Genomic DNA, 22,764 nt, shown 5'->3' with positions numbered 1-22,764 from the left:
TACCTTGGGTGGTTCCTGGTGGCCCTAGCGGTTCTAAAGGCTCTAGGCCTTGTATCTATGTCAGTCGTGGGTCTTATACCACTTTCTTAGTATATGGTTTGTGATGCCCCTAGGGCTAATCATATGTTGTGCTAATTTACTGTGTTGAATAAGTTTACTTGTGTACTTTTGCCACTAACCTCATAAAGAGACTAGGAGGGTGTGTTTAGAATAAATACATATATTTTATATTTATACCTGGTGTGGTTCTCCTTTCATTTGGTCATTGCATGAGGTTATAGACTGGTAAAACAAGCCGCTTTACATTCCTTCAAGACTTAGCCTGAGGGCTACTCTCTGCAGCTACCATTAGGATAGCTTTCTATAAGGTTGTCTTTAACCTACAATCAATAAGGGGTCGTTTGGACTGGTGCAAGGTGCCCACTAGAATAGTGGACAGCATATGCCAGGCCAACTTTTCCCAGTGATAAATCACCAAAGGGTGGAGTTGATGGAGCAGGGGAGAATACAAACATTTCTGTACCCCCTACAATGTTGTTCCCTTATAACTTTAATAATAGTAATCGTGTGAAGCATGTTACCTAATCAACAAAATACACATTATATTAGACACAAAACGTGGGGAAAAGTAACTTCTATTTGCATTAAATTAATAAATTTATAAACCATGAGTCGAAGTAATATAGAATTGTGATAGCATAAGCATAAAAGAGTAAAACGCATGTATTTGTGCACATGGTAGAATTGTATTGTGGCAAAAGGATGCAGATGGTAAGTAAAATTGCTTTACATGTTACTTCGCTAGGTAACACCTAACATGGGTAATTAGAATGAAGGGAGGTAAACATAAGGGCTTATTTACTATATCTAATTTCTATTGTGTTTGTTTTCATATTAGTTCCCATTACGGGCTGATCGGCCTAATCTGAAAAGTGGCTGCTGCTAAAAATGCGATGGTGACGCTGAAATAAAGATGGGCCCCATGCATGCGTAAAGAGTTGATGTTCAGTCACGAGTGTATGGCCTAAACCCGGAGCAAGAGATGTCAAGGCCAGCCCGGCCAGCCACGGGAGTTGTGCCAAAGTTGTCTGATTTAAAAGCCAGGGAAACGGATTAACAGTAAAACCTGAATGTGAGGAACTGTTGCACAATGCTAAACAAGTACAAATGTGAACATTTGATGAAGTCGTGAGAACCCATGGTATGAATTTGCACTTTTACGAACTGGTTAAAGCAAGGAGGACATGAGGTGATCATCGCCACCCCTCCAACAGACCAACAAGAGATGAGTGTAACCCCTAAAAGTTTCAATTTAGGCTTAGAAAGTTAGTGAAAGGGTATAAAAGAGCTTGTGTAAATGATCTCTGTGTGACTGTTATTTTCGCACCTCTATTCAGCACAACATGCTGTCGGTTGGAACAACTTTCTTCATGGTGCAAGAGACTTTTAGAAATTTTGGACTTTAAACTTTGATGGGGAAAAGGAACAAGATCTGTCGCTGAGATTCTATGTCGGGAGGTAAACATCAAGAAGGTTAGAAAGACAGTCAGCTTGGGAACCTGTTCTATTTTCTGTGATTCTGTCATCGCCCTATGGCCAAGGGGTAATGAATATTCTTCATTTTCAATGCTTAAATGTGCTAAATAGTGTTTAGAATGTACTTGTTTAATTAATTTCTCGCAATACAAAAAATTTCTCTTTTAATGAATCTAGATAAAAATCCTATAATATATAAACTCGAGTCTGTGTTTATTAAAATAAAGACATGATGATTAAATGTTCAAAGTCATAAGAACATTGTGATTGAGCTGGACTTTAATCACCATCAACTGATTCCTACTAGATGGTCCATCGACCAAATGGCGTAGTCCCTTGATGTTGCTCTCTATGACTGTTAGGCGTTTAAAAATTCTAATGTATATAATGTACAAAAATACTGTATAGGTTAATAAGGTACGCCGCATGTCATGCAGCTCGTCTATTTGTCACTGATTCAGGGAACTGTGTGGTTTGTGTGAGTGTGTGTGTGTGTGTGTGTGACTCGCGGTGCTATGGGCCCCACTGAAGAGGTTGTTCCTGAATTGGTGATATAGATAGATGTGTTAGACCCGCTGCATCAATGACGACAAGGGAATAATAAATTGTTAATTTAATTTTCCCCTGTTGTAGTCTGTCGGGTTCCCCGGCACCCCGCCCCAACCCTCGTACCTGCACGGGCCGCTAGTGGAGGAAGTACTTCCTGAAGTTGCACTTGAAGTTAGGAGTGACCTTGGATGCACTGGAGAAGCTTCATTGTTGCTTCTGGAGTACAGTGACAAGAGGTGATATCCGGTGTGAATGTGACACACTCGGGCAGTTCAGTAAACTTACCTGTAAAGTTGAAGGACTTTGTGGTAGAGTAACTAAGATATATTGCTATGTACTCTTAGAACCAGTTTATTCACCACTGTGAACATTGTGTGACCACTTTGGGATAACCTAGTTGTGGGATAGTAAAAAAAAAACAAGCATTGGAAATGCAATAGGGCTCGCATTAGGAAAGTTTGAGCTATTGGTCTCATAAATGAATTTTTTTTAATTATTTGTGTTATTTTTTAAAATAGCTAAATTAATAGCTTTGTCATTTACAATGCCAATAGTTATAACGTTCGCAAACACCTATAGCATTTGTAATGCAACATGTTGTGTATTTACATGATTTAGATGTATTGATATTACAAATAACAATGGCTTTTAATTTTTTTAAATAATTAATACTTAAATAATGTATTTAATTTGTAATGGCAATAGCTTAAACTTTTGTAAATCAATTTTGTGAAGATTATGTTCGGTGTTTTTTATTGTGACGAAAATCCAAGAACAGAAGTGAAATATTAACATCTTTTTGTGATTTGTAATAAAGCATGAAAGCTTGAAAACAGCTTGAAACATTGAAAGAACATATTTGAACCAGTGATGCTGTGGTTGCGCTGAGTGCTGCTGTGGTTGCGCTGAGTGATGCTGTGGTTTTGCTGAGTGATGCTGTGGTGGTGCTGAGTGATGCTGTTGTTGCGCTGAGTGATGCTGTGGTTTGCTTAGTGGTGTGTGCATCGGTGGAGCTTAGTGGGTGCATTGATGGAGCTGTGTGGTGGGTGCATTGGTGGAGCTTAGTTGGAGCATCTGTGGAGCTGTGTGGTGGGTGTATCGGTGGAGCTGTGTGGTGGGTGCCTCGGCGGAGCTGTGTGGTGGGTGCATCGGTGGAGCTGGGTAGTGGGTGCATCTGTGGAGCTGTGTGGTGGGTGCATCGGTGGAGCTGTGTGGTGGCTGCTTCGGTGAAGCTGTGTGGTGGGTGCATCTGTGGAGTTGTGTGGTGGGTGCATCTGTGGAGCTGTGTGATGGGTGCATCTATGGAGCTGTGTGGTGGGTGCCTCGGTTAAGCTGTGTGGTGGGTGCATCGGTGGAGCTGTGTGGTGGGTGCCTTGGTGGAGCTGTATGGTGGGTGCCTCGGTGGAGCTGTGTGGTGAGTGCATCGGTGGAGCTGTGTGGTGGGTGCATTGGTGGAGCTGTGTGGTGGGTGCATCGGTGGAACTGGGTGGTGGGTGCATTGTTGGAGCTGTGTCGGTGGAGCTGTGTGGTGGCTGCATCGGTGGAGCTGTGTGGTGGGTGCATCGGTGGAGATGTGTGGTGGATGCATCGGTGGAGCTGTGCGGTGGGTGCCTCGGTGGAGCTGTGTGGTGGGTGCATCGGTGGAGCTGTGTGATGGGTGCATCGGTGGAGCTGTGTGATGGGTGCATCGGTGGAGCTGTGTGGTGGGTGCATCGGTGGAGCTGTGTCGGTGGAGCTGTGTGGTGGGTGCATCGGTGAAGCTGTGTGGTGGGTGCATCCATGGAGCTGTGTGGTGGGTGCATCCGTGGAGCTGTGTCGGTGGAACTGTGTGGTGGGTGCATCGGTGGAGCTGGGTGGTGGGTGCATCGTTGGAGCTGTGTCGGTGGAGCTGTGTGGTGGGTGCATCCGTGGAGCTGTGGGGTGGGTGCCTTGGTGGAGCTGTGTGGTGGGTGCATCGGTGGAGCTGTGTGGTGGGTGCATCGGTGGAGCTGTGTAGGTAGAGCTGTGTGGTCGGTGCATCGGTGGAGCTTAGTGGGTGCATTGATGGAGCTGTGTGGTGGGTGCATTGGTGGAGCTTAGTTGGAGCATCGGTGGAGCTGTGTGGTGGGTGTATCGGTGGAGCTGTGTGGTGGGTGCATCGGTGGAGCTGGGTGGTGGGTGCATCTGTGAAGCTGTGTGGTGGGTGCATCGGTGGAGCTGTGTGGTGGGTGCTTTGGTGGAGCTGTGTGGTGGGTGCATCTGTGGAGCTGTGTGGTGGGTGCATATGTGGAGCTGTGTGGTGGGTGCATCGGTGGAGCTGGGTGCATCGTTGGAGCTGTGTCGGTGGAGCTGTGTGGTGGCTGCATCGGTGGAGCTGTGTGGTGGGTACATTGGTGGAGCTGTGTGGTGGGTGCATCGGTGGAGCTGTGTGGTGGGTGCCTCGTTGGAGCTGTGTTGGTGGAGCTGTGTGGTTGCTGCATCGGTGGAGCTGTGTGGTGGGTGTCGACGGCGTTCCCAAAAATAATCGCATGTCTTTATTTCGTGCTGTCTAGTTCCTTCCCCAGCTTCCCCCTGAATCTAAAGCAAGGCCGAAAAGAAAAGAATTCTGTGCGTTTGAATTGATCTTTAAAAGTATAAAGCGGCACAGCTTTGATAAAATATGAGGGTTAGAGAAAAGAGAACGTAAAGTATGCAAAGGAGCTGATGAAACATTTGTTTTAAATATTTCAGTAGTTCTACTGCTATAAAATCCTCCAATCTAAAAGTACAGCGTTGTACTGAAATTAGCCAAACAAATATGAAAATTAAGAACGTTTTCAGCAGTTTTACTTTTATAAATCCAATACGTCATCGAGTAAAAAACGGATAACATAAAATGCTCGTCGCAGGAGCTCTAATGAGAAGAGAGAGACTGGAATAGCAGCTATCTGGCAGCCTAGGTGAAAGCAGGGACTCTGCTGGTGTCTGCCTCTCCCCAGCAGAGGCAGGCATGCAGAAATGTCTCGCTGATGCGTTTATCCTCTAATCAGTTCATTAGTTATAAACAACATGACATTAGAAGTTAGGAGGCGGTTGATATTAATTTTTATTTAACTAGTCGATGTTTAATCCGTCACGCTGAGCTGCATAGCAGCGAGAAGGATCTCCCTGACAAAAACCGGTTAGAACTTCATAAAACGCCATCATTGTCCAAGGGAGAAATAAACAAGGAAGATGTGGGAGAGGGGGGCATACAAATAGCGCGAGGCGGGCGGTGTGGGGGAGGGGAGTAAAGGAAAGGGCTAGGATAGGGAGAAATAATAAGGGGTCTTGTAGGGGCTAGACATATGAGGGGTGAGAATGCTAAGGAAGGAGTAATCTAGGCAGAGGCAGTGAAGGGGCTGATCAGGGTTGGCGGGTAAGGAGGAAAATGACTAGGAAGTGGAAGGCGGAGGGGCTAGGAAAGTCCAAGTGTGCGGCTGAAGAAGAGATCAAAAGTCAGCAGGTTTAGCTTTTGAGTCCTCTTGGCTTTGTCAATGGTTTTTTTGCCCTGCTGTACGGCCAGTGCTTGAAATTGAAAAATGTAAGTGCAGGTAAACTCCAATTAAAGTATTACGTTTCTCTTGAGAAGTGCCGGTACTCTCCCTCTCAAAATAAACAAGTTAAAAAAAAACAAGCATCAGAGAGCATAAAAGGAGACACGGCCTGGCGGCCGTGAATAATTAGAGGATGAGCGCACGCTGAGATGCTTGTGGGAGGGAGGCTGGGCTGCCTTTGATGTGGTAATGCGAGGCAGGCAGGCAGGCGGCTGGTGGCATTGTGCACGCGCTTTTTAGGGCTTGCGCAATGACCTAAAAAGCGCACATGCACTGCAAGGAATCGCCAGTGGTTAAACTCTGGATAAGCCACTATAGAGCTTTGCCAGCTATGCGCATCAGCAGGCGAGCCCTAAAAAAGTAATTGTTGAATTGTATAAAAATGGGAGATGTATTGTGTTCTCGGCATTATCTCCATGTGCGAGGTTGTTACGGAGCGGGTGGGGAGAATGCCGGGACAAGTTGGAATTGAAACCATGGAACGGTAGGCGTTTGTGGAACATTGTGAACATTGTGTGAACATTGTGTGACCACTTTGGGAAAACCTAGTTGTGGGATAGTAAAAAAAACAAGCATTGGAAATGCAATAGGGCTCGCATTAGGAAAGTTTGAGCTATTGGTCTTATAAATTTTTTTTTTTTATTTAAGTGTTATTTTTTAAAATAGCTAAATTAATAGCTTTGTCATTTACAATGCCAATAGTTATAACTTTCGCAAACACCTATAGCATTTGTAATGCAACATGTTGTGTATTTACGTGACTTAGATGTATTGATATTACAAATAACAATGGCTTTTATTTTTTTTAAATAATTAATACTTAAATAATTTATTTAATTTGTAATGGCAATAGCTTAAACTTTTGTAAATCAATTTTGTGAAGATTATGTTCAGTGTTTTTTATTGTGACGAAAATCCAAGAACAGAAGTGAAATATTAACATCTTTTTGTGATTTGTAATAAAGCATGAAAGCTTGAAAACAGCTTGAAACATTGAAAGAACATATTTGAACCAGTGATGCTGTGGTTGCGCTGAGTGATGCTGTGGTTGCGCTGAGTGATGCTGTGGTTGTGCTGAGTGATGCTGTGGTGGTGCTGAGTGATGCTGTGGTTGCGCTGAGTGATGCTGTGGTTTGCTTAGCGGTGTGTGCATCGGTGGAGCTTAGTGGGTGCATTGATGGAGCTGTGTGGTGGGTGCATTGGTGGAGCTTAGTTGGAGCATCTGTGGAGCTGTGTGGTGGGTGTATCGGTGGAGCTGTGTGGTGGGTGCCTCGGCGGAGCTGTGTGGTGGGTGCATCGGTGGAGCTGGGTAGTGGGTGCATCTGTGGAGCTGTGTGGTGGGTGCATCGGTTAAGCTGTGTGGTGGGTGCATCGGTGGAGCTGTGTGGTGGGTGCCTTGGTGGAGCTGTATGGTGGGTGCCTCGGTGGAGCTGTGTGGTGGGTGCATCGGTGGAGCTGTGTGGTGGGTGCATCGGTGGAGCTGTGTGGTGGGTGCATCGGTGGAACTGGGTGGTGGGTGCATTGTTGGAGCTGTGTCGGTGGAGCTGTGTGGTGGCTGCATCGGTGGAGTTTTGTGGTGGGTGCATCGGTGGAGTTGTGTGGTGGATGCATCGGTGGAGCTGTGTGGTGGGTGCCTCGGTGGAGCTGTGTGGTGGGTGCCTCGGTGGAGCTGTGTGGTGGGTGCATCAGTGGAGCTGTGTGATGGGTGCATCGGTAGAGCTGTGTGATGGGTGCATCGGTGGAGCTGTGTGGTGGGTGCATCGGTGGAGCTGTGTAGGTGGAGCTGTGTGGTGGGTGCATCGGTGGAGCTGTGTGGTGGGTGCATCGGTGGCGCTGTGTCGGTGGAACTGTGTAGTGGGTGCATCGGTGGAACTGTGTGGTGGGTGCATCGTTGGAGCTGTGTCGGTGGAGCTGTGTGGTGGGTGCATCGGTGGAGCTGTGTGGTGGGTGCCTTGGTGGAGCTGTGTGGTGGGTGCATCGGTGGAGCTGTGTGGTGGGCGCATCGGTGGAGCTTAGTTGGAGCATCGGTGGAGCTGTGTGGTGGGTGTATCGGTGGAGCTGTGTGGTGGGTGCCTCGGCGGAGCTGTGTGGTGGGTGCATCGGTGGAGCTGTGTGGTGGGTGCATCGGTGGAACTGGGTGGTGGGTGCATTGTTGGAGCTGTGTCGGTGGAGCTGTGTGGTGGCTGCATCGGTGGAGCTGTGTGGTGGGTGCATCGGTGGAGTTGTGTGGTGGATGCATCGGTGGAGCTGTGTGGTGGGTGCCTCGGTGGAGCTGTGTGGTGGGTGCATCGGTGGAGCTGTGTGATGGGTGCATCGGTGGAGCTGTGTGATGGGTGCATCTGTGGAGCTGTGTGGTGGGTGCATCGGTGGAGCTGTGTCGGTGGAGCTGTGTGGTGGGTGCATCGGTGGAGCTGTGTGGTGGGTGCATCCGTGGAGCTGTGTGGTGGGTGCATCCGTGGAGCTGTGTCGGTGGAACTGTGTGGTGGGTGCATCGGTGGAGCTGGGTGGTGGGTGCATCGTTGGAGCTGTGTCGGTGGAGCTGTGTGGTGGGTGCATCCGTGGAGCTGTGGGGTGGGTGCCTTGGTGGAGCTGTGTGGTGGGTGCATCGGTGGAGCTGTGTGGTGGGTGCATCGGTGGAGCTGTGTAGGTAGAGCTGTGTGGTGGGTGCATCGGTGGAGCTTAGTGGGTGCATTGATGGAGCTGTGTGGTGGGTGCATTGGTGGAGCTTAGTTGGAGCATCGGTGGAGCTGTGTGGTGGGTGTATCGGTGGAGCTGTGTGGTGGGTGCATCGGTGGAGCTGGGTGGTGGGTGCATCTGTGAAGCTGTGTGGTGGGTGCATCGGTGGAGCTGTGTGGTGGGTGCTTTGGTGGAGCTGTGTGGTGGGTGCATCTGTGGAGCTGTGTGGTGGGTGCATATGTGGAGCTGTGTGGTGGGTGCATCGGTGGAGCTGGGTGCATCGTTGGAGCTGTGTCGGTGGAGCTGTGTGGTGGCTGCATCGGTGGAGCTGTGTGGTGGGTACATTGGTGGAGCTGTGTGGTGGGTGCATCGGTGGAGCTGTGTGGTGGGTGCCTCGTTGGAGCTGTGTCGGTGGAGCTGTGTGGTTGCTGCATCGGTGGAGCTGTGTGGTGGGTGTCGACGGCGTTCCCAAAAATAATCGCATGTCTTTATTTCGTGCTGTCTAGTTCCTTCCCCAGCTTCCCCCTGAATCTAAAGCAAGGCCGAAAAGAAAAGAATTCTGTGCGTTTGAATTGATCTTTAAAAGTATAAAGCGGCACAGCTTTGATAAAATATGAGGGTTAGAGAAAAGAGAACGTAAAGTATGCAAAGGAGCTGATGAAACATTTGTTTTAAATATTTCAGTAGTTCTACTGCTATAAAATCCTCCAATCTAAAAGTACAGCGTTGTACTGAAATTAGCCAAACAAATATGAAAATTAAGAACGTTTTCAGCAGTTTTACTTTTATAAATCCAATACGTCATCGAGTAAAAAACGGATAACATAAAATGCTCGTCGCAGGAGCTCTAATGAGAAGAGAGAGACTGGAATAGCAGCTATCTGGCAGCCTAGGTGAAAGCAGGGACTCTGCTGGTGTCTGCCTCTCCCCAGCAGAGGCAGGCATGCAGAAATGTCTCGCTGATGCGTTTATCCTCTAATCAGTTCATTAGTTATAAACAACATGACATTAGAAGTTAGGAGGCGGTTGATATTAATTTTTATTTAACTAGTCGATGTTTAATCCGTCACGCTGAGCTGCATAGCAGCGAGAAGGATCTCCCTGACAAAAACCGGTTAGAACTTCATAAAACGCCATCATTGTCCAAGGGAGAAATAAACAAGGAAGATGTGGGAGAGGGGGGCATACAAATAGCGCGAGGCGGGCGGTGTGGGGGAGGGGAGTAAAGGAAAGGGCTAGGATAGGGAGAAATAATAAGGGGTCTTGTAGGGGCTAGACATATGAGGGGTGAGAATGCTAAGGAAGGAGTAATCTAGGCAGAGGCAGTGAAGGGGCTGATCAGGGTTGGCGGGTAAGGAGGAAAATGACTAGGAAGTGGAAGGCGGAGGGGCTAGGAAAGTCCAAGTGTGCGGCTGAAGAAGAGATCAAAAGTCAGCAGGTTTAGCTTTTGAGTCCTCTTGGCTTTGTCAATGGTTTTTTTGCCCTGCTGTACGGCCAGTGCTTGAAATTGAAAAATGTAAGTGCAGGTAAACTCCAATTAAAGTATTACGTTTCTCTTGAGAAGTGCCGGTACTCTCCCTCTCAAAATAAACAAGTTAAAAAAAAACAAGCATCAGAGAGCATAAAAGGAGACACGGCCTGGCGGCCGTGAATAATTAGAGGATGAGCGCACGCTGAGATGCTTGTGGGAGGGAGGCTGGGCTGCCTTTGATGTGGTAATGCGAGGCAGGCAGGCAGGCAGGCGGCCGGTGGCATTGTGCACGCGCTTTTTAGGGCTTGCGCAATGACCTAAAAAGCGCACATGCACTGCAAGGAATCGCCAGTGGTTAAACTCTGGATAAGCCACTATAGAGCTTCGCCAGCTATGCGCATCAGCCGGCGAGCCCTAAAAAAGTAATTGTTGGATTGTATAAAAATGGGAGATGTATTGTGTTCTCGGCATTATCTCCATGTGCGAGGTTGTTACGGAGCGGGTGGGGAGAATGCCGGGACAAGTTGGAATTGAAACCATGGAACGGTAGGCGTTTGTGGAACATTGTGAACATTGTGTGAACATTGTGTGACCACTTTGGGAAAACCTAGTTGTGGGATAGTAAAAAAAAACAAGCATTGGAAATGCAATAGGGCTCGCATTAGGAAAGTTTGAGCTATTGGTCTTATAAATGATTTTTTTTTTATTTAAGTGTTATTTTTTAAAATAGCTAAATTAATAGCTTTGTCATTTACAATGCCAATAGTTATAACTTTCGCAAACACCTATAGCATTTGTAATGCAACATGTTGTGTATTTACGTGACTTAGATGTATTGATATTACAAATAACAATGGCTTTTATTTTTTTTAAATAATTAATACTTAAATAATTTATTTAATTTGTAATGGCAATAGCTTAAACTTTTGTAAATCAATTTTGTGAAGATTATGTTCAGTGTTTTTTATTGTGACGAAAATCCAAGAACAGAAGTGAAATATTAACATCTTTTTGTGATTTGTAATAAAGCATGAAAGCTTGAAAACAGCTTGAAACATTGAAAGAACATATTTGAACCAGTGATGCTGTGGTTGCGCTGAGTGATGCTGTGGTTGCGCTGAGTGATGCTGTGGTTGTGCTGAGTGATGCTGTGGTGGTGCTGAGTGATGCTGTGGTTGCGCTGAGTGATGCTGTGGTTTGCTTAGCGGTGTGTGCATCGGTGGAGCTTAGTGGGTGCATTGATGGAGCTGTGTGGTGGGTGCATTGGTGGAGCTTAGTTGGAGCATCTGTGGAGCTGTGTGGTGGGTGTATCGGTGGAGCTGTGTGGTGGGTGCCTCGGCGGAGCTGTGTGGTGGGTGCATCGGTGGAGCTGGGTAGTGGGTGCATCTGTGGAGCTGTGTGGTGGGTGCATCGGTTAAGCTGTGTGGTGGGTGCATCGGTGGAGCTGTGTGGTGGGTGCCTTGGTGGAGCTGTATGGTGGGTGCCTCGGTGGAGCTGTGTGGTGGGTGCATCGGTGGAGCTGTGTGGTGGGTGCATCGGTGGAGCTGTGTGGTGGGTGCATCGGTGGAACTGGGTGGTGGGTGCATTGTTGGAGCTGTGTCGGTGGAGCTGTGTGGTGGCTGCATCGGTGGAGTTTTGTGGTGGGTGCATCGGTGGAGTTGTGTGGTGGATGCATCGGTGGAGCTGTGTGGTGGGTGCCTCGGTGGAGCTGTGTGGTGGGTGCCTCGGTGGAGCTGTGTGGTGGGTGCATCAGTGGAGCTGTGTGATGGGTGCATCGGTGGAGCTGTGTGATGGGTGCATCGGTGGAGCTGTGTGGTGGGTGCATCGGTGGAGCTGTGTAGGTGGAGCTGTGTGGTGGGTGCATCGGTGGAGCTGTGTGGTGGGTGCATCGGTGGCGCTGTGTCGGTGGAACTGTGTAGTGGGTGCATCGGTGGAACTGTGTGGTGGGTGCATCGTTGGAGCTGTGTCGGTGGAGCTGTGTGGTGGGTGCATCGGTGGAGCTGTGTGGTGAGTGCCTTGGTGGAGCTGTGTGGTGGGTGCATCGGTGGAGCTGTGTGGTGGGCGCATCGGTGGAGCTTAGTTGGAGCATCGGTGGAGCTGTGTGGTGGGTGTATCGGTGGAGCTGTGTGGTGGGTGCCTCGGCGGAGCTGTGTGGTGGGTGCATCGGTGGAGCTGGGTGGTGGGTGCATCTGTGAAGCTGTGTGGTGGGTGCATCGGTGGAGCTGTGTGGTGGGTGCTTCGGTGGAGCTGTGTGGTGGGTGCTTCGGTGGAGCTGTGTGGTGGGTGCATCTGTGGAGCTGTGTGGTGGGTGCATATGTGGAGCTGTGTTGTGGGTGCATGGGTGGAGCTGGGTGCATCGTTGGAGCTGTGTCGGTGGAGCTGTGTGGTGGCTGCATCGGTGGAGCTGTGTGGTGGGTGCATCGGTGGAGCTGTGTGGTGGGTGCCTTGGTGGAGCTGTGTGGTGGGTGCATCGGTGGAGCTGTGTGGTGGGTGCCTCGTTGGAGCTGTGTCGGTGGAGCTGTGTGGTTGCTGCATCGGTGGAGCTGTGTGGTGGGTGTCGACGGCGTTCCCGAAAATAATCGCATGTCTTTATTTCGTGCTGTCTAGTTCCTTCCCCAGCTTCCCCCTGAATCTAAAGCAAGGCCGAAAAGAAAAGAATTCTGTGCGTTTGAATTGATCTTTAAAAGTATAAAGCGGCACAGCTTTGATAAAATATGAGGGTTAGAGAAAAGAGAACGTAAAGTATGCAAAGGAGCTGATGAAACATTTGTTTTAAATATTTCAGTAGTTCTACTGCTATAAAATCCTCCAATCCAAAAGTACAGCGTTGTACTGAAATTAGCCAAACAAATATGAAAATTAAGAATGTTTTCAGCAGTTTTACTTTTATAAATCCAATACGTCATCGAGTAAAAAACGGATAACATAAAATGCTCGTTGCAGGAGCTCTAATGAGAAGAGAGAGACTGGAATAGCAGCTATCTGGCAGCCTAGGTGAAAGCAGTGACTCTGCTGGTGTCTGCCTCTCCCCAGCAGAGGCAGGCATGCAGAAATGTCTCGCTGATGCGTTTATCCTCTAATCAGTGCATTAGTTATAAACAACATGACATTAGAAGTTAGGAGGCGGTTGATATTAATTTTTATTTAACTAGTCGATGTTTAATCAGTCACGCTGAGCAGCATAGCAGCGAGAAGGATCTCCCTGACAAAAACCGGTTAGAACTTCATAAAACGCCATCATTTTCCAAGGGAGAAATAAACAAGGAAGATGTGGGAGGGGGGGCATACAAATAGCGCGAGGCGGGCGGTGTGGGGGTGGGGAGTAAAGGAAAGGGCTAGGATAGGGAGAAATAATAAGGGGTCTTGTAGAGGCTAGACATATGAGGGGTGAGAATGCTAAGGAGGGAGTAATCTAGGCAGAGGCAGTGAAGGGGCTGATCAGGGTTGGCGGGTAAGGAGGAAAATGACTAGGAAGTGGAAGGCGGAGGGGCTAGGAAAGTCCAAGTGTGCGGCTGAAGAAGAGATCAAAAGTCAGCAGGTTTAGCTTTTGAGTCCTCTTGGCTTTGTCAATGGTTTCTTTGCCCTGCTGTACGGCCAGTGCTTGAAATTGAAAAATGTAAGTGCAGGTAAACTCCAATTAAAGTATTACGTTTCTCTTGAGAAGTGCCGGTACTCTCCCTCTCAAAATAAACAAGTTAAAAAAAAACAAGCATCAGAGAGCATAAAAGGAGACACGGACTGGCGACCGTGAATAATTAGGGGATGAGCGCACGCTGAGATGCTTGTGGGAGGGAGGCTGGGCTGCCTTTGATGTGGTAATGCAAGGCAGGCAGGCAGGCGGCTGGTGGCATTGTGCACGTGCTTTTTAGGGCTTGCGCTTGCGCAATGACCTAAAAAGCACACATGCACTGCAAGGAATCGCCAGTGGCTAAACTCTGGATAAGCCACTATAGAGCTTCGCCAGCTATGCGCATCAGCAGGCGAGCCCTAAAAAAGTAATTGTTGGATTGTATAAAAATGGGAGATGTATTGTGTTCTCGGCATTATCTCCATGTGCGAGGTTGTTACGGAGCGGGTGGGGAGAATGCCGGGACAAGTTGAAATTGAAACCATGGAACGGTAGGCGTTTGTGGAAGTGGCTGAGTTGGAGAGTGTGTCCCCGCTCTTCCGTCTTCAATGACATTTGGAGTATTGAACTCACCTGTCTGCGAGCCTTCATCTCTAAATATACAACAAAGTGCTACTGCACCATGTTTTAGTCATAGCTTTATGACATTGTGCTCCAAAATGCACTACCAGACACATTACATACATTGTGCTCCAAAAAGAACCCCCGGAAACATTACATACTACATTAGACTTAGTGCTTCTACTCAACGGAGTACCGGCACTTTATTATTTTGAGAGGAAAAGTACCGGCACTTCTCGAGAGAAATGTAGTACTTTTAATTGAGAGTACCAGCACTTCTCAGAATGAAGCAAGTACTCCGGTACAGAGTTAACTGCAACCTGGTCAAACCCCACCACGGCTGGTCTCTGGTCGTGCCCCTGTCAGCGGTGACTGACACAGAAACTAGAAAGCGCGAAAACTACAACTCCCGACTTACCCCTCGCAAGAGGCCGGAAACCGGCCCCTCCCGACATTGTGCGGTGGCTGGTAGAAAGCGGAAGGAACTCGCGCATCTCTCTTCCAGTCGGCGTCAGTACAAGAGCGTGACAGGACGTTCTTCTCTCTCCTCCAGGCACTACCTGCAGCCGGCCTCTCCTACCTTCTCAAGCACCATGGTGAGTGACAGGACGCATGCGGCTCGTGCCTCGGCGCGAGGACGGCCGGGATGCAAGCCTCGCGCGCGCTGCATTTCAGAAAGCGACAGATATCTCATTCGCCCTCTTATAATATTGAAGGCAGCTCCTCCACTTGAGGCGCTCAGTGACGACCGATAATTGCTCTGTCGAGGGCACTTTACCCTGTTCGAGTCGCGCGCGTAGTTCCTTCAATCTTGGCGCTATGTTAAAGACACCCTGTTCTTGTAGGACAGTGACTTCCTTTTTTGTGTGGGCGCTCAAGCGCGTTGCAAATTCTACTAAAAAGCCCCCTTCGCCCCCGGTTATTGCGCCACTGGTATGCTGCGAAAAAGACAGCGCCTAGCAGTCGCAGATGCCGGAAATCGGCCGCTTTGGCGGCCACAGGCCCTTCCGCGTTAGTACGGTCTGCCGCTCTTTTCTTGGCGTGGCAGGGGCGTTTCCCTTTGTCTCACCTCCGTGTTTTTTTTTTTAAACATTATATACGACTTCACGTGTCTCGGGCGAACAAGCGCCAGACCGGGCTTTTACGCAGGCCTCGCGCAGCACCCATTGCCCTCCCTCCCCGGGGGTGGCACGCGGAGGTGGAAACGAGGCGCGGCACCTGGTGAAGCAGGAGCGTGCACGGGCTTGGCTGTGGCGAGAACGCGTACATGTCGCGCGCATGGGTTTTTTAGGCCGAGCCTGACTCAGCGCGCGTGCACTGATCTGCGAGACTTGCGGTGGATTAGGAAATAGAAGCTCAGTCCATTTTTTTGCTTTTGGCTTGTCAGTCTGTCTTAAATGCTGACTTCTGATTCGAAAATACGATTGGTCGTCTCCTTAGCACCGCAGCCTTTTCATTTGTCACCTTCCATGGCGACTGGCCCCATTATATAGTTTGTTACAGGGTGCGTGTTAGACTGCGAGCACGATTTTCTTCACTTGTCCTGTTGACAGGACATGCTTTGGTGCCTTGTTTACCGCCCCCCCTCCCCACCCGTCGTCTGTGCTATCTCCCAACCCGCTAGAGGCGGTGCCTTGCATTTTGCAATGCCATAGGTCTAGCATTTAATAGTTTGAGCTACAATGCCTTTTATTTATTTTTACTTTTAAAACCTAAATTAAACGCACTGTCATATAGATTAAACTGGCCTAAATGCGAGACCTAGTGCAAATGCTTGTTTCTCTCTCTTTGGGGCGTTCGAACTGAATGCTCGCTTTGAAGCTGTAGACCTCGCCACCAGCCATTCTAACGGGGGTGGGTCGTTTCCAGACTGGCTGTGGCATGTAACACTTCACTTACTTTTGATACATAGTATTGGAGGCTTTCTAATGCGATCCCGTGACATGGCTCTTCGATTCTGATTGTTGGTATGGTAACAATAACGATGCTTCACCAGGTTAACAGTTGCAATTTTTTTAAAGGCTTTTCCAAATTGTAAGGAAAATGACATGGTATAGTGCTCGTGGAGGTACAGTTAATGGCGCATGTGAACCACGTGTTCCTTCTCTCTAATCGGTGCGCTGAGGACTAGATTTGGAAGCTTGCTATAACTGTACATGGCTTGAGGACTAGTCCTGCATCATAGAATGAAGTCTTCTCTGGGGCACAGTTGCAAAGAGGAGTGGCGGGGCTCTCCCAGGCGCTAAAGTACACCAGCCTTTGCACGGTCACGAGTAACTCGCTACGTGTCATTCGTCCCAATAATCGCGATTGAATGCTACCCCCAGAGGTGGGGCAATACTGTAATTGATACTATTACATTTGGTTCGTCACTGAAGTTGCACACTAGGTTATATGCTCGTTTTAAATATGTTTTGGCGCGTGTACTCCATGGCATTGGAAAGGTGTGGTTTGTGTATACAACCGCTCTTAAGTAGGGAGCAAGTCACCTCATTATAGTGACAAGTGTAAATAAACGGTTGTGTTTTTTTAGTTATCCAGTGTCTTAACAAAGCAGGTTTTGATAATTAAACACTTAATACTTCGCTTCCTTGGCATACACGCAATCTGATGGGGGTCCTTCCACTTTTTCACGCTACCTGTGTCGTTATGTAGCAGTGTTAACTGTGAACGGCAAATTATGATACTGTTTAACTTGTAATTGAGTTATTGGTCATCCATAGAACGTTCTTTCCATCACGTGGAAGCCTTTGGTTCTTTGATCTCAATAGGTTAGTCTAAATTAATTTACGATTACCCTGCAACTGGATTTTCTTTTACGCTGATGACAATACCTAGAGCTTTGAGGTGAACGCTTATTTAGGGTACTCGGGTAAGGTGGGTGCATTACAGATTCAGAAGGCACCTTTATTTTCTAATAGTTGGCGCTTGGTCGTGTCAAGTCATGTTGGTAGATTACATCATCGTAGTAGTGCAATGGCTTACTTGGTCTCCTTTAAACCTTGAGAAAGGATCTACATTTTTTACTAAATGACATGCCTCTGATGCCAGAACTAATACTGGGCCAGCTGTCGGAGTAATGCTATTTTATGATGTGCAGCTTGAATCTCTACTCGGTTTTACAATTACATGCCAAGAGTCCCAGTGGAGCGTTAATTAACCTCTACAAGTTGGTGTTCATGTTGTGTCCACAGGTTACTTGTTTACTAATTGCCAACATATGTGGCAAAGAGTGAATCTCCTTTTATACGATGCTCACATTAGGCTTCCCTCCCCACAATTTGCGAATTCGGCCCTACACCGCACCTATTTTAATTGCCATTACTGGGCTTTGTTCCCAAACTCTTTCCTACCTTATTTTTAGTAGGGCTAAATGTACCGTTTTCTTTATAAAAATGATTCATTGCCGTTTGCAAACCTCAAGATAAGTTCGTTGCAGTGCTGCGGTGTAAAGACTAGTTAAGCAGCCTTTCCCGAAATTTAAGCACATGTACATAAATTGCTAAAAGCTGTGGTGCTTTATCATGGCTTTGAGCTATAGTGGGTAATGCGGACCTTTCAACCCTTCTTCGGCTAGGTCTGTTTGGACAACTCGCTGCCAGGCAGTGCGTGCACAACCGTAGCATGTAAAATAGTAATACATGTACTTTCTTTGTAGGCTTCCGGTGTTTCCGTAGATGATAAAGTCGTTGCTGCGTTCAATGATATGAAGGTGAGGAAACACTCGACCCCAGAAGAAATTAAAAAGAGGAAGAAGGCGATCATATTCTGCTTGAGCCCGGACAAAAAAAGCATCATCATTGAAGAAGGAAAGGAGATCCTCGTGGGCGATTGTGAGGAGTGTGAGGATGTGTACAAGCGCTTCGTCGACATGCTTCCAAAAGACGATTGCCGCTATGCCCTTTTCGATGCTTGTTATGAGACCAATGAAACCAAGAAGGAGGATCTTGTTTTTGTCTTCTGGTAAGTATATCTAACAGTTTAGCTCTCGAGCTTGTGGCACCCCAAATTCATGAATGAGTGGCACATTGAATGGCGGGTGACTGAGCCCTTCCTTGTCCTTTAAAGATCTTAGATGAACCTTTAACAATAAACCCTGACGGACCTGCCTTTACTTGTATCCTTCAGATGCACTATAATATAACTTGTATTTCAACTATCCTGCCACGGGCATTAACGTAATCTTAATGGTCATTTACAGATAAATACAGACAGAACCATTTATTCTCTTGTCTGTATTTATTTTGAATGTGGATAAAACCGGAAATCGGGTGCTCTTTGTGTAATTCTTAAATACACTTTGCCATGATTGCCAGGCCAATAACTGTGTGGATTGATCAGTAAGGGGTTACAAAAAAAAGAATGTTAGTAAAGAGGCTTGAACAGCAGTAGATATGCACAAGGCTGATCTGAAATGTGCATATTTTCCTATGAGAGCATTGATTCATCTATTGCAGGTGCTCAGATCACTGAAACCTGGCAGGCTTTCAAGCATAACTGTATAGTTATTTAGTCTTATTTTTTTTCACAAAATCCATAATAAATCTGGATAAATACAGATGGTTGACACAAAATAAATATGGATAAATACAGACGAAAATGTCAAAAAAATAAATACTATAAACCCAGGACCCCTAAATAAAGTAGCTAAACTAATGACAAACGTTTCCAAATGGAAACCAGGTACAAACACACGTGGATTTCGTGTTGGGAGACCTGGAAGGTAAATTTCAGTAGGTTGATACTTGCATTAGTTTCACTTTCAACTGTGACATTAGTTAAAAAATAATTCTCTGACCCTTAGGAGTTGAGTTTGGCATGCTAGATGTACCGCAAATACCACCCCACGCACGTCTCTAAATCTTTTTTTTTTTTTTTTTTTTTTTTTGGGTACCAATACAGCATTGCACTAACTCTGCTTTTGCTGCGCACAGGTGTTTAACGCAAGTTATTGCAGCAAACCAAATTGCTTTTGCCAGCAAAGGGCTTAATACATGTGTAATCTCTACATGGGTAATAGCTAAGAGCTGCACTGCCCCTGGAACCAAGCTGGGTGACAAGCCTTCCAAAGATGCGCTATTTATCACACAGATTACTGCTTTAAATATATTTAGGCAATACAACATTTTTTTTTTAACAAATAGCCACATAATCGTTCTAAAAATACAAAAATATTTCGTGAATAAGTCAATTTTGATATATATATATATATATATATATATATATATATATATATATATATATATAATTTTTTTTTTAATTAGGCTGGGCTGCACCTACAAGAGGTAGGAGGTGGTTCGCAAGCTACTCTTTGGAGAAGCATGGCATAGGGTGTCTGAAGGAATGAGGCATTTCTAGCCAGTTCACTGGTCATGGCCGTACCCAGATAGAGAAGTGAATGCTAGTAGATGCGTGGAACATGTAGATGACATGGTTTGATTTTGACACACTCTTCAATCTGACAGGTGAACAGGAAAACTTAATGAGCAGAAGTAACTGGTCTGTGGTTTTAAACACCTGTATCCCAAATTCTAGCTGGGAGCTATGAAGTATTGGTGGTCTGTATTGTATGATAGTGGTTATAACTTAAATTGGAGGCTACTGTAATTGCTTCACCTGTTGGCAACAAGGTGCTTTACAGGTGTTTAAGCTAGAATGTAGAGAAATGTCACCTTCTAGAAAGTTGAGGCAAGCTGAAATGAGGTCCGAGCTGGACCATGTACCCCCCGCCCTAAACTGGGTGCAGGTCCCTTAAATGCTTGTGACCCTGTGGATGTTGCACCAAGCTGTTTGCTTACGCAATTTATTCTTGTATGTTATGCTTTTGGAATTCGCTGTAGAAGCTTTTTCATTAAGTGTGTGTGAATGTCTAGAGTTGGTCTTATTTCATTCCTTTGCACAACTCTTTTCAGGGCTCCAGAATGCGCGCCTCTGAAGAGTAAAATGATTTATGCTAGCTCCAAGGATGCAGTTAAAAAGAAGTGTACAGGTAACTAAACAGTTGTGGTGATTTGAGTGCCTAAATATTTTGGAGACTCACAATGGGAGGAGTAGGTGATTGAGATTGACTTGCTTAGGGTAGAGTCGCTTTCTTGTCCCCCTTTTGTTAAAACACTTCTATTGGTGTCATTTGGTCTTAACTGCTGTAATCTCTTTACTCACGTCTAATCTTTTTTGTGGTGATGGGTATGGTAATAACAAGAGCCACAGGAATTATGCGGCAGGGGAGGGTCAAATTAAGCAGCATTTGAGTAATTGCATCGGGAAAAGGTAGATGTGGCCCATTTTGTTAGCATTACGTCATTAATTTGCCATTTCTAAACTTGTAAACATTCTCTGGGCATTAGTTGCACCTCTTGGGTACCCGTTTAACTTCTAATATAGGAATAAACCACAATGGTTATAGTCAGACTCTGGAAAGGGTTCTAATGCACGACCATGCGTGTTGCTGTATTTTTGATAAGAAATGTGCTCCTAACGCACAAGAAAGTTATCTGCAGATTATGCAGCAGATGGATAGTGTCCTTTGTTGGCTGCTGCTTGATAGATTTTGTGTACTAGACTGCGTCAGGTTCTCATGCATGTCGTAACTTTTAATTTTCCCATTCCTCTGGCTTGTAAACTTTCAGTGGCGGCCTAGACAGACCCTGATTCCAAAAGTTACTTGATACTCAACATATTGCACGAGTCCTTTTGTCAATGGGTGTTGAAGTAGTATACAAGTGTAATTTTTTTTTTCATTTTAGGAGTCAAGCACGAGTATCAGGCCAACACCTACGAAGATGTCCAAGATCGATACAATTTGGCTATAAAGCTTGGAGGTCAATCGGTGGTCAGCTTTGAGGGCAAACCTGTAGGAAGCTGTCGCTGAAGGAGCTTTCAACTCTGTCTAGTGCTATTTTTTTTTTTTTTGGGGAGGGGTGCTCAGGAGGAGGGTTCAACGTCTGGTCATGTAGTTCTTCTACTCCTTATCTGTACCTTCCCTTTGCGTGTGAAGAGCTTGATGTCTCAATTCTTATTGAGACACCACAACGCCAACCTTCAGTATGTACGTGATTACTGCCCAAACTATTTGCCAAACTGTTGTAAGCTAGTGTAAAATCTACACATTACTCCAAGCTTTGGTTTTCCAGAGGGTTGACAGCTGACAAATGGTGCGGTCATAAATTCCATATCTTACTTTGTTTGGCACATTCCACATTTTTTATGGTCTTTGTTCATTCTACTTAAGGGAGTAATTCCTTTGTCCTGTGCATCAACTGGATTTTTGTCTGTCAGTTAAAAAAAATCTTATTACAACCCTCTGATATATCTGTGGTACTAGCAGGGTTTTCTCAAGTGCATTCCAATTTTGTTTTGGGACCAATCTAACTTATTCCTTTAGTGCTACTTCCTCCTAATCGCCCCATAAACCCATTTAGTGAAACTTTGCATAGGGGCAGAATTTAAGCAGTCTACTTTCCCTAAATTGCTTCTACATGAAACCAGCTCCCCCAACCTAAAGTCCCAGCCACCAATGAACATTTACCTTTATGAGAATGAGAGCACTTTCCATCTGTTGTAATGAACTTAATAAAAAAATTGTACTGGATATTTGTTGTGCATAAATGTATGGCTTGCTAAGAGGGGCATTCTTGGGGGTGGAGGTGATCTTCCCCCTGCTCGATAGATGTACTTTTATTTTTTATAGGTTACAACCTGCCTCTGCTGCCGACTTGATGGTTCTTTTGCTTTGTAGGACTGTATCAGTGCCTGTGTTCAGAATAAATGTTGGAATGGCATTCCGGATTACAATACTAAAATGAACGCAGCATCAATGGCTAAACTTTCAATAAAAATAACCTCTAAGGTTTTCTCATTCTTGCGTGTTCTATTGTTAGGGTGTATGACCTTTTTTCTGCCTGGTGCACAATAAAATATATAAATTGTGCACTAAACTCATGTGTGTCCTTTAAGTTTGCCCATGGTCAAGGATAATACCGCTGGGAAGGGCCAAACTTTGTTTGCTTCCATTGTCAAATACTGCAACTGCCGCAATAGCTCACAGCTCTTTGCAACTGTTACATTATCTGAAGACTTTTTTTGCAACAGTAATCTAATCACTAGTTAGCCGTATTGCAAGAATCCAATGCATGCAAAAACTCTCATGGTTTTTCAATGTTAAAGTGCTTTGGCGAACATATCTAACGCTGCAAAATGCCCCTCTGTTGCAGTTTAATAGTCTTCAACACTGTTTTGGGGTGTTTTCTCTCCCTTTTTCCAGAAGTGTCTGGACAAAAGTTGTATATTTTCAGGTCGAGTTTTAGTCACTAGGTCTTGTTTCTATAAAATTAGACATTTGGTATATTGTGTAACTGTAAAATCACAATTGAGGTGGCTTTTAGACCGTTTAATGCATTGATCTTTGTGCAATTACAATTTTCGTTGCACCCAACACGGAGCGCAGGGTCCGCCCAAATAAGCCAGTGAATTAACTTTCAGCAAGTGACATGCTCTTTCAGAATGTGCACTTCCACACAGTATAACATTTTACCAAAACCATTCACTGACCAAGCCAAAGGTTTGAAACTAATGCCAGACCTGTGGACTTGACCAAGGCACTTTTAGGTTGAGGCTTAAATCAATCTGGTTGGTAAAGCGCGCTACTCACCCGTGAGGGTCTCGAGGCGCTGAGGTAGGGCAGCTCCGGTCATTCAAAGAGCCAGGTCTTGAGGGTTACCAGACAATACGGCTGTCTGGTTGCTAAATATTTCTTGGAACATTCTGAAAGCTTACCAAGGAATGCGTTA

General features: G+C 46.2%; 1 protein-coding gene across 1 annotated transcript; it reads left to right on the top strand.

Moving 5' to 3' along the window:
• The first annotated feature begins 14,396 nt into the window (after positions 1–14,396).
• On the top strand, positions 14,397–21,828 carry LOC144781735 (cofilin-1-like). Its single transcript, XM_078660711.1, has 4 exons — positions 14,397–14,571; positions 17,634–17,938; positions 19,888–19,964; positions 20,722–21,828. The coding sequence occupies exons 1-4, from the start codon at positions 14,569–14,571 to the stop codon at positions 20,844–20,846; spliced, it is 510 nt and encodes a 169-aa protein (XP_078516837.1). The 5' UTR covers positions 14,397–14,568; the 3' UTR covers positions 20,847–21,828.
• The last annotated feature ends 936 nt before the right edge of the window (positions 21,829–22,764 follow it).

The sequence above is a fragment of the Lissotriton helveticus genome, chromosome 9 (genome assembly GCF_964261635.1).
Source record: "Lissotriton helveticus chromosome 9, aLisHel1.1, whole genome shotgun sequence".
In the NCBI taxonomy this organism is placed as follows: domain Eukaryota; kingdom Metazoa; phylum Chordata; class Amphibia; order Caudata; family Salamandridae; genus Lissotriton; species Lissotriton helveticus.
Note: the sequence above shows the minus strand (reverse complement) of the source record. Positions and strands in the feature narration are given on the sequence as shown.

Coding starts and splice junctions, on each gene's coding strand:
- LOC144781735 (XM_078660711.1), top strand. Junction 17,939..19,887: donor GATCTTGTTTTTGTCTTCTG/GTAAGTATATCT, acceptor AACTCTTTTCAG/GGCTCCAGAATGCGCGCCTC. Junction 19,965..20,721: donor AGTTAAAAAGAAGTGTACAG/GTAACTAAACAG, acceptor TTTTCATTTTAG/GAGTCAAGCACGAGTATCAG.